The 12,268-nt window shown below is 39.9% G+C and overlaps 1 protein-coding gene across 1 annotated transcript in view; it reads right to left on the bottom strand.

Annotated features, from left to right (window-relative positions):
- The window catches only part of BLNK (B cell linker), a 49,922-nt gene extending 38,077 nt beyond the window's left edge, over positions 1-11,845 (bottom strand). The window contains exon 1 of the mRNA XM_065639040.1: positions 11,760-11,845. Coding sequence (XP_065495112.1) covers positions 11,760-11,806 — 47 coding nt within the window. The 5' untranslated portion in view covers positions 11,807-11,845. The remainder of the gene's footprint in view (positions 1-11,759) is intronic.
- Positions 11,846-12,268: the final 423 nt, after the last annotated feature.

Raw genomic sequence — 12,268 nt, 5'->3', positions numbered from 1 at the left:
ACACTGAGCACAGTTGCTGCAACACATCTGGCTGTGAGCACAGATGTGTGTGTTTGCAGTTGGGAGTGGTGCTGGTAACGTTTTGGAAAACAGGGCTGTCTGCAGCATCAGTAGGGAGTGGTGGCAAAACAAAAACCAGTTTTAAATTAATCACAGGAAGTTTTCTATATTACAAGCATACTTATTTGTGTTTATCTGGAGGATTAGAATTTCCGGTGCTAACTGGACTGTCTGAATTATCTGTTGTGGCTCTTGAAAAATCCCCACCTGCACTCACAAACCAGTTTCTTTAGTTAAAAAAGGGCAGAATTTTGAACAGGATATACTCAAACAGGTCTGCAAGGGAAGCGTTGTAAGCAATATTGATACATTCAGTATTAAGTGACCTGCATATTCCTTCTCTTCCTCCTAATGTCACTTAGATGTTTAACTGATGAGCTTGAATTGGTTTCAATATAGTAATAATAATTTAAAAAAAAATCACCACACTGTAAATGTGTTTGCACTCCACTTTCATTTCTTATACCTTTTTGAGTACATCTTTATCACTACCAGGGCATTCTGTAGTTCTGTGTCTAGAAGGTCCCGTTTTTTGAATATCACCAATACCTCCATTCACTGTAGGTAGGTATAGCCCCTCATTTTTGTCTTGAGAAATGCAACATAACAGATCACGTAAAAACAAAAAGTAATTACTTCTTGGTTTTCAGGCAAATTCAAATTAAAATGCTTAGCACTGGAAACCTAGAACAGGATTTAGGAGCTACAAGTATAGACTTCAAACAAAAACATCCCCCCAAAAACTTCACCTGCTTCAGCTATAAAGTTTTACAGAAAAGAACCACAAAAAAGCAAGCAGAAAGCAAACAAGAGTATAATGGAATTTGGAGAATAACTAAGCTATTAGGAGATAAAACCCAAAACCTAAAGAACAGAAAGTTAAAAACCACTACAGCTACCTCTGACATTTGAAAAAAATACATTAAACCATGAAACTAAAGAAGGAACAGCATGCCCAGCATCCCCCTTTACTGCTTCTCATAGCACAATTATGTCACCACCTTCTCCCCAGCTGGTCTTTATTTTGTGTTTCTATTACCCTCTAGTTCTATAAACAGGTGTGCAGGTGATCAAATTAAGAGTTATTTTTTCTAGACAAAGGGGAAAACTCCTGTTTTCTTGAGGGGTTGGGGAAAGAGGACATGTCCTGCTCACCTAGAAGGAGATTTGTAGAAGTACTGCTTGAGATTTTGAAAAGCTTGAAGATCTTATCTTGAACTGTCTCCTCAAGCTAAATTAATGAACAAGAAAAGTGCCACCTTTCTTACATCAGGCTTCCATTAATACAGTGCTCCTGACAGTCTTTGTGGAAGAACATGGATCTCAGTGAACGGGGTGAGTGTTCTTCATAAGATGTATTTTTGTATTACTTACCAGTTTTGTGCTTCTAAAACAACCCAATTCATTATATAACATTACTTACCAGTTTTGTGCTTCTAAAACAACCCAATTCATTATATAACATAACTCCCCCCCTTCCATCTCCCTTCAAATTGCTCAGTAGAAAGCAAACGGAAATTCCCCAAAACAGAAAGCATCTAATTCCTCTTGTTAGGCCTCCTTCAGGTGCTCCAGATGTCCCCATGCACACACCCCTATATCCTGTGCTGCCTGGAACAGCGAGGGTGGAATTCCCGTGCAGGGAAATACAGGCTGGCATCGAGCTGGGGTTTTCAATGGCTGTTACGTGTGCATAATGCATAAAAACATAGCTGAATTCTTGAGGTGCAATCAGATACACTGCTTCAGTTGCTGCTGGTCTAGGATAGGGTGTTACTGCCCCTCATCTACTCTGGGGGCTTATCGCAGCTCACTCCCTGCAATGCCTTTCATGATGGGAGAGGAAGACATTTGGAGCTGGAGGTGGTAACCTGTGACACCAAACCATCAGTTCAAGGCATTGAGCCTTTGATCTTTATCTATAAAGCTATCTCAAAGCTGTGAAGAAAAGTTGGAAGAGGCTTGCTCATGGGGAAAAGTCAATTACAGACACCTATCTGAGAGGAAGGAGGAACAACTAATTGTCTTCTGCTGTGTTCTTGAGAAGCACAAGAGGAAATAACTATAAATAGTTTAGTTTGTCAAGAGTGTTGATCTTTTTAAAAGTCTGAATAACATCATATTCTGCTCACTATTCAGTCATCCACTACTTTGTCTAAAGGTAAACCCCACAATTAGAGCAGATTAGTGTTTACATGGTACACACAGAAGCACAGGCTAAATATTGATTATACTTTTAATCTTCATATGCCCTCTGTATAATTGTCACAAAGAAGCTATCAATCTTTCTTGTACTAGTAAGTACGATCATAGAGTGAGTAAATGAAAATATGTAGCATATAAAGGCATGATACAGCTTTGGCATGAATCAGTCTTAACATGAAATTGAATAGTGTAATTGCTTTAAGGTGACTGGGAATTCTGTGCATTGAAAGAACCTATGCAGATTTATCTGTGAGGCTGAGACAACTAAAGTCCTACTAACACCACCGGCTGCCTGGTGCAACTGCTTCCTTGTTTTAGATCAAGGCTGAGGCTTGTTCTGAGTATATGTGGACAGTATATCAATACCAAAGATTTCATGTGTTTAAGTTGTACAGTATTTTTTGCAGTTAATTTTTTCTTTCTTTTAGCAGAGAAGACTAGTAGATCCGGTTCCTGTTATTTTTCTTTACTCCTTGTGGGGGCTTCACAGCTATTTTTGAATATCAGAAAGCAGTGATGGTCAGGCACTTTTCAGTACAACTTTAAAAAATATAGATATTTAATAACAGCTGAAGGCATTTCAGGTTTGGACACCTCTCTTATCCAGCTTGCTCTCCCCTTTATCCTGACTGAATAACAGTGATACAGTAAGTAGTACAGAAAATAATCAGCTATTATGATATGTCAAGTGAGCATTGCATGTCACTTCCTGACATGAAAAGTTAAGAGATATTTGACAAGCTCTGTTCCAAGCCTTTTTGGTTAACTGATCCCTTCTATGCACTAGCTGTCTGCATACGAGCTGATGCATTAAAAACAACAACAAAAAAAACCCACCCCAAAACCACACAGAAGCTACATTCACAAGGTTTACTATTTTTTTCTGAAAGGTTTGCAAGCAGCAGAAGGGAAGTAAACACATTATTGTAAAATACAGTTCCAGTTAAAACTGAGCGCTATATCTCCCTGAAGGACTAGTACCCTACAGCCTGATAGGTGAAGGAGAGCAAGGACAAAAATTTAAGAGTAAAGCGGTTTTTATATTTCACCAAAAGAGGAACCACAAAGTCATTGCAGGGAAGTGAATAAAGACAAGATGTGGTATGGACCCAGAATATTACCACCTGTCAGTGGTAACATTACTTTTAGTCACAATTCTAGAAGCATTTTTTGGAAGGCGAGAGAACATTTCTGCCATTTGTGCAGGCATGTAGATTGAAAGACTACTACAGGCACATGAGTGACATGAAAGTGAATGAAAAAGTAAGAAAACTTAGTGAATTGAACACAAAGATGAAGGCTTAATTTTGATTTGGTGTTCCAGAGTGTGTTCTTTTGTTTTTCTTCCTCTTTCACAAATTTCAAATCTGCCATTTTAGTTCTAGTCACCTATCAAAGGACATTGAAAAAGTCTATGTCTAACTATGTAATGGGCTTGACCAAGGTCTAGCCAGATGTTTAAGCACATGTCTAACTTCAACTACCCTAAAGTTTGTTAAGTACTTAAATTTTGTGTTAAGGTCCTGCTAACTTAGGCACACAAGCACTGAAACGAAATGAATAAATTTACTTTATGATCTGAGTGCAATCTTCGTCAGTGTCTTCGTGTCATTTAAAATTGCAACTAAAATATTTTTCTAATGTAGTGATTTTAATCCAGTAAATTCACAAACTGTGAAAGGATTAAACAAAAAAAAAATTGGGTGATTTTTCCATGGGCTGGAAAACTTTGTGGGCTCAATAGTTTGAAGTCAAGGTACTATGTGTACTAGAGAAAAGGGGGGCTTCTCTAAACAACCTCTTAACTTTTCCTCTTAAACCAAAGTGCACTTATATGCATAATGGTCTGCATTTGCCCTACCAAATAGTGCTCTGCCAGGCAGATAAAACAGAGCAAAGCTTCTAGATATGGCAGTAAACTTGAAATGCTCCAGTTAGGCTACTTCTACAGACAACATAATCCCAGATGTCTTAACACTGCCCGATATTCACCAATCTCTAAGATAGTAGCTTGTATGTATATAGGTTCTAGATACACCGAGTAGATGTAAAAAGTGAAGAGATTTTAGGATTTTCAGAAATTTAAATTGCTTTTTTGTAGAGTCAAAGTTTTTCTTAAAAAAGTACTGCATTATTGATCTGTTCATACTTGCCTAGCATGGATAAGAGTAAAGGAAAAAACACCCCATAGGTGGATTTTCAGCATGTTTTTTAAACTGTCCTTTATGGCCCAGTACTTCCTTTTCCATTATCCGACAAAATTTTTCCCTCTCTCAGGCAGTTTCTTTACAGGAATGCCCGAGGTGGAAGGAGACAGGAACTCTCTCTTGTTCCTCTCTAAAGCATACATTTTTTCTTTTTTTATGACTTTCAATTTTTTTCTTACCCATTAGCAACTGAAGTGAAGCAACTGTTTTCCTCTGCATATTTTTGCTCAAATCCTGTAAAGCTTATAGCAAAATTTGCAATGTTGTATTTTATGCCTTTAGCATTAAATTATCATAAATTATTAAATCTGATGCCTTTAGCATTAAATTCCCTTTAGCTGAAGTGATTTTGCCATCTATTTAGAATCAAAATGATAGGGGTACAGGATAATGGACACATTTCTGACACATCTGATGAAGACTGGCAAACACTGCTGTACTTGGACTGAAAGTGTTTTTGCCCAAGCTACAGAAGCATTAAATCCACCAAAGATGTGAGGTGGCACTGGCAGGGATCTAGTAGAGGCTACTCGTGGATCTATCCATTTTGTTTATTTTGTACTAAAGTCTATTAAATTTCGTTACAACTTTAGAGAAGTGTTTTGGTCCCTAGGGTTACACGGCCAGTTTAATGGAACCCACATGGGCTGCCATTGAAAATGGGAAGTTCTGCTCCTCTCTGCCCCCAGTGCTTACCCAGCTATGACAAATCATGGAACTTCCAGCTGGGAAATTAACTTCTTTTTTATTTTGCCAATTGAGATATGAGCAGGATCAGATCCAGCTTTATCACGTGGTCATGGGAAGCCCAGTGCCAGTGAGGCAGAGATGAGCGGCAGGGTGAGCAGCAGTACTGGGAGGGTGGAAGAAAGGGATCTTCTCTTTTGGTAGCAGCTCAGACTTACGCCAGGTTAAGCTGGCCATGTAAGTATAGCTTCAGTAGCACTTAGCTGCCTCTGTGCTTCTTGCAGAGAAGCCTAAAGTATCTGTTTTGAGACATGAAGGAATCATTTACCCTTATAGTATAGCCACTTGTATTAATAGGCTACTTCACCCAGTTGCCCTTGCATTAGGCTTGAAAAATATATGCTCGTCTTTTTCACATTATTGCCTCAGGATGTATTATTTTAATTCTTTCTCAGGTATTTACTGTGTAGTATGTAATTTACATTCAGGTTGTAAACCTCTAGCATTTCATGTCTGGAAAGTTAATTTGTTCAAAATATATATACTAACAGATTAGGAATAAAGATGCTAACAGAATCTCCAAGCTTGTCTTACACCTCAGTCATTTACTATGGCTGTCACAAAACAAACTTATTTACACAGTATGTAAAGTCCTTTACAGTCTACCAAAAATCTAAGATAGTTACCTACAGCCAAATGAGAAAATACTTTCAGCCATTCTTTTCCATCAGTTTTCAAATTCTCTGCTGAGCACATAGAACCAGTGATAGGGGCTTTCTAAAAGAGATATTTGCTTATCTATCATATTGTAATACGCTTTAGGGTACTTAGACTATAAAAGAAGTTACATAAAACTAAAATCAGCCCTCTAATGCAGCAACCATTTAAAAACCCCCACAAAATGTATTAGAAAAAAAACTACATAGTGAGTAGACATGTTCTCACTTTTCTAATGATCAGGGACCTATAAATCATCCGCACAAGTGAAGATGGCTAAGATGACTTCTAACTGATTCCTGCAGTCGTATGCATACCTATGAAAGTAGTAGTTTTGTGGCATTTCCATTAAATACATCAAATAGAGTAGGTCACAAATGTCAGTATCTAGCACTCCACACAGCTGTATGTGCTATAGTTTTTTGAAAAATGCTGAAAAATGATTATGCCAGGTTTTCTGGAATTTTTTTTTCCGTGGCCAAGAAAATTAATTCATTGGGTTGTTTGTTTGGCAATTGGTCATTTATTATTTGATTTAAAAAAAAAAGCCAAATCTTTAGATCCAATACATATTGATAGCAAATGTAGTCAAAGATCTAACAGATTCATTTGTGATGGCTGTAGTTGGCAAATGCTCCTCCTACGGGCAGTTATTTTGGCAAAACTAGAACGTCACTAGAAGGCCTTGTTTTATTTGGAAGAGCGTGCATATGAGGCTGGAATAAGCTATGCCAGTGATTGAACAATTTTGCCAGCACAAGTAAAATGAAACTATAGGTACTATATAAGCACAGCTGATCTTGTGAACAGACTATACTCTTACACTGCTACCTATATACAGAGATTAAATCAACGCTCTTCACTATAGTTTCAACATTATACCACATCATTTTGTTCACATTTCATTTAAAACATAGGTTGAGCACTGTCACACTTAAACACACTTTTCTATAAATGGTGTCACAAGCAGGGAATTCTGTATGAGGATAATTCACTATGCAGCAATTTAGGTTTAGAAAAAAAATAGTGGTTTGTGGTGTTTCACATTTTTTGACCTTAAAGGGGTTCTTATCATGAAATGCTTGTGCAGAATGAAGGGAAGAAAGGAGAACAAATATAGATGGTATGGAGGTGATGCTCTGCCAAAGCAAGGGCAGTGGGAGAAGCAACAGGAGGATTTGACTGGGGAAATCACACAGTAGGTAAAAAAAGGGATTTTTACAGTGGCATTTGGGGAAGTTTGCATTTCGTATCTCATTCCATTCCAAAGTCCAGAGGTGAAGCAGATTCATGACCTGTTTAAACTAACAGAAAGCTAGAGGAAATAAAGATTAGAGAGCTTCATCATCTAATCACAATCCCATGCTTTGACAAACTGGACCTAACAATCCTACAGAAAGAAGTTTTGTTTGTACTCATCAGCAATGGAACTGGTGACCTCCTTTCCCCCTGTGCCTGCAAAATTCAACTTCAAAGACTGCATACAGTTAGCACTGTGATTTAATGTGACTTTGCATTCAGCCTACATTTTGTTGGGCTAAAATGTGGGCATGCCACAAAAGCTGCTGCCATGACAAAGCGTACTGTGCAGTGGAAAGTTGTCAGGTGAAACTGGAGGCTGAGACAGAAGGCTGCTGGAGGTTGCAATGGGTGGTGACCCACAGGACCTTCATGGCTATTATGCCCTTAGGGCCTGAGGGTAAAGGCAGCGGAGGCTTTTGCTAGACAGAGAAGAACAGAGCAGGTAGAAGAGGAGAAGGCATGGGGCCATGACTTGTGAAGAGGAGATAGTGATGAACAACTAGAATGGGTTGGTCTAGAAAAATCTCATATGTGGAACAGTACTGATTCGGGCCTTTATACCACTGGGCAGTGTACAAGGAACTGGACATTGCATAGACTTTCCTCTGAAGTTTGTATGACTAAAAAGGGGAAAAAATGTTAAAGTTGGATGTGGACTTCAGTGCCCTGTTCTGTCACGGGGAACATTCTCTAACTTACTTTGAAACTCCGTTTTCTTTCCTGCTTGAGTTAATTTTTGTTCTTTTGTTTTGTTCCCATCCATTGATGCAATAAACTATGTTAAAATTTATCTTGCTACAATTCACTATTAACAGGAATTAGTAGAACTACTGTAATAATATATTTTCTTTCAGTGCAAAACTAATGTTCAGATATTCCCCATTCATTTTCTCAAGAAGTAAATATTACTTTCTAGGCATAGGAAGTTTTATCATAGGGATCAGTTTACAGTTAAATACCATTTCACTCCCAAATCAATTCAGAATTTCAAGAGGAAATGGTACTAGAAAATCCTCTGGTAAAGAAAAGATCTAGTAGTTACAGTCAAGCTATGTCTATCAGTAGAAGATTAGTGAAGACCATAAATACCTTCAAATTTGATAGACAACTAACAGACTTTCAGGTCTTAAAGAAACTCCTCTTGGTTTTAACAGAATTGTGATGTAAACCTTCCTGTTTAGCAAGGGATGTTAAAACAAAATATTGCAAATAGATTGATGCACTTGTCCAATCGGAGAAGCAATGTCAGTTGCTTTTTTTCACTTGCTTTTCATTTGAGAGTTACAGTTGGAGATATTGGTTTTAAGGTTTTTGGGGGGAAGAAGGGAGTTGGGGAAGAACTGCTGCAAATTAATGAAGTAGTCTGAAATGAACATGAAAATGTGCTCTTGGAAAAGTCTGTTTGCAATCTGGAAATCGTTGGCTGCATGACCTTAGGCAAGTGAAAGCATGTGGTATGCTTCTGGTTCATACCATGGTTTGCCTATCACTGCAGTGGTGATGGTAATGATGCTTTTGAAAAGGATTGTGTGATACATAACTAAAGACAGCTATGAGCAGAGGGTCATTATCAAGGTTTGTGGTCATAATAAAAAAATACAGCAAGTCTGAAGAAATGCTGTAACAGTCATCTATAGTAGCTAGAAATTATTTGAAGACCAGAAATCATAGGCTCATAGTCTACGGAAGTTGAACCACAAAAGAATCCGCAAGTTTAGTCCTGTATCTTTTGAGCTGCTAATGTTCTGTTACCGTTACCGCCTGCCATCACTGATTATGAGTGCATTCATTTATGTATACATTTGTAGCATAATTTTTTTTTCTGGAGTTCAGGCTGAAATCAAGGCACATTAGAGCCTGCAACAGCAGCATAGCTATCGCTGCTCATGTATTCACTCCACACTTTAGAAAACCATTCAAAGTACCAAATTATTTGGATGCACCACAAATTAATTTATCTCATGATAAATAACCAAACTTTGGAATTCATTTTTCCTGGCTATATGGAAGCAATTAGAACACACAATGTAAACTGAGGGAATACTTCTATAATACTGTGCATACCTTATAACAAACACTATATAAAAATAATACTGGAGTTTCATGAAGTTCCAGCATTCCTATCCAACTGATATTAAAGTTCATTGAGTGACAACTGCAAACAATGTTCATACCACAACAAGATAGTTAAAAGTGCACATAAGAACACTTACAGTTCTTACTGTTTCAACAAACAAACAAATGGAATATGCTAAGAATGCAGATCTGACATAAGACTTGTTAATGTAACTAAAAGCTAGGTCTGGTAGGCTGAAATATACCCATGGAGAATAGACGAGCTGAGCAAAACCACATAATATCTAGTTTTTCAGGTCTATGCTTAAAAAAAAAAAATTAAAAAAAAATCAAAAGCTCTACTCTCAAACACCGACTCAACAGCAACGCTACTTTAATTTTTGCTGCTACAAAGCAGAAATTTTAAGAAAGCTCTCTTTAGAAAAAACATGAACTATGATTACACCAATTGAAACTATGCTCGCTAGGAATAGTTCTTGGCATTGCATCTTGGCATATGGAGGGAGGTGGGGTTTTAACATAACTATTTCATTCATGTAAGATTCAGTGCAAACTCTGAACCATCTACGTGCCTGCCATGCAGACAGGAGGCTGTATTAGGAAGTCAACTGCACCGTCAACAAGTCACGTAGCGCAAGGGGGTATTTGGCTGTTTCAAAGAAGAAATGGCTGCCACCGTGTAATGCTGATCCCTTCCTGTATTTGACCATCTCTGCTAAGTTTATTCTATCAACATGTACTCATGGAAAGTTCTGCCCTAACTTTTAAAAATCCTGATATTGTAGTATGACCATGTAGCCAAGTATCCAGGTTTCTGTCTAAGGAAGTATTTTGACATGCTCAAATCGAAGCACGCATGCAGTGAGAACACTCGTGTTGGAGAAATGTGCACTCATGCGTTCCCTGCACAACTAGGGTGAACTAGCCATAAGGGAGAGAGAAAAAGTAGCTTTTAGTACTTAGAGATAGTATAGGAAAGCAGATCTATCCCCTCCTCTTCGTTACTTTAAAACAACATTAAAACTTAGGACTAGATGAAGAGAACCAGCCAGTGGTAAAGATGCAGCAGGAGTGAGATGGCTGCCATTGTTGTTTAGGGCTTTTGAATCAGTTCACAAACAAGTTGTGGACCACTATAACCCTCACATGTAAATCCTCCCCTGTAGCCTTGAAAGTAATCCTGCTTTAATTGTTTGCAAAGGTACAGAAGATGCATCACAGCTACAATTTTATCACAGCAAAGTATGTATTTTATTTCTTTATGCACCAGTAACTGTACTGATGGCGTCAAGCTTTCCATCATCTCACTCAGGTTATTATCTTGAGGTACCTAGTTCAGACCAACATTGAGCCCTGACACCATTTAGACCATTTTAGACTATTTAAAGTGATCAATTTGGCACAATGAGGAAATTCACAGGTCCTCTTCTCCCTGTCCATCGAGCCTTCCACAGAGTTCCTGCCTGGGCTGTAGGATGCAGTCTGCTAGGCTTTTATTAGGCGCACCTGACCGAGGAATATAAGGGTGACTGCAGCTCTTCAAATACGCACCCTGTATCCCTCCCCCCCCCGCCCCATTTCAACAGTATGGAAAGCGTAGATATCGAGAAATGCCGTCCCATCAAAATTACAGGGGCTTTACAGGGGCTTATTCTGATTTGCATGAAGGCTTCTGGGGAAAGGGAGAATTGAGAATGGTTTATAAATGAATATCAAGTGCTTAAATAAAAGTTGTTTTAAGAAAAAAATATTTTTCACTATTTCATTCTTATTTTTCAGGGGCAGAAAAAGTTTCCATGCTACTTTAATCTGAAACAGGACTTCTTTTAACTATTCAGGAAGAAAGAAAGTCACAATGAAAGAGCCTTGAATTGCCAACTCCACCAGCACACTAGTTGAGTCACTCTAAAAATGCTTCAGTAATGGTCAGCTTCTGCTTTTTTCCTCTCAAACCCTGTATTTAACATTGTTCTCCTTCACTTAGGAACATTTCCCGTTTTCAAGTACCCTCTATTCCACCAGTTCTTTTGAAGATTAGGAAACATTACAGAACTTCACTGCAAAAGCCAGTTTCATAGGACACTCTGATTAAAACATTCAGAAATTAATTAAATGTTTCTAATTTACATAAGGCTCATACATCTTCGTGAGTCAAAGCCTATTATCTTAAAGCTTTGAAAACGGACACTTGAAAAATAGGCTTCTTTTCACTGCAAATGAAACAGACACATTTTCCTTTGAAATCTCTGCGCGATTAATTGCTCGAGACCTGTATTTACCTTCCGCGCTTCCCTGTAGCGCCCTGGCGACCAGTAATAACTTCGTTTTACTCTGAAACTTCTGTCAACTTCCCCGTGCCCCAGGGTTTCCCAGCGCTCCCCAACTCCAGTGCGGGAAGCGGCTCCGCGTCACCCCTCCCGCCCGGACCCCGACGAGCTCCGCGCCCGCAGGAGCCCCCGCGCTGCCCCGCTCCCCACTCGCGGCCGAGACGGGACCAGCCCCTACCTCAACTTCTCCCCGGCCGGCACAGTCAGCTTGTTCAGCCTGTCCATGCTCCACGCTACACCGGGACACGCCGCGCTGGTCCCGACCCGGCACCTGCCGGTGCGGCCGCTTCCTCCTGCGGGGCTGGGCCGAGCTCGGCTCCTCTCCCTCCCGGGGCCGTGACTCGGAGCACGGCGGAAACTTGTCCAACAAGATAAGCCTCCACTAGGTTAAATCGCGGTCGCTGCCGTGACCGGCTGTTGAAGCCTCGCTTCGTCCTACCCGCAGGCACTAGCAGAGGAGGGACCGGTGCTCGGGACGCCCGGCCCGGCCCCGCCGTCCGCCCCCGCCCCGTCCGGCGACGCGCACAGGTGGAGGCGGAACCGGGCGCCCAGGTGGAGCTTTTGGAAGCAAACGCGAGGCCTCACGAATCCGCTCCTCCCTTCAGACCTTTCGGAGTGCTTCAGGGAAGCGCTGGCTTGGCTTTAGAGGAAGGTGAGCCAGCAGTTCGGAGCCTTGGGTGTTACGGG

The sequence above is a fragment of the Caloenas nicobarica genome, chromosome 7 (assembly GCF_036013445.1).
Source record: "Caloenas nicobarica isolate bCalNic1 chromosome 7, bCalNic1.hap1, whole genome shotgun sequence".
Lineage (NCBI taxonomy): Eukaryota > Metazoa > Chordata > Aves > Columbiformes > Columbidae > Caloenas > Caloenas nicobarica.
The sequence above is the reverse complement of the archived record's forward strand: the minus strand, read 5'-3'. Positions and strand labels throughout refer to the sequence as shown.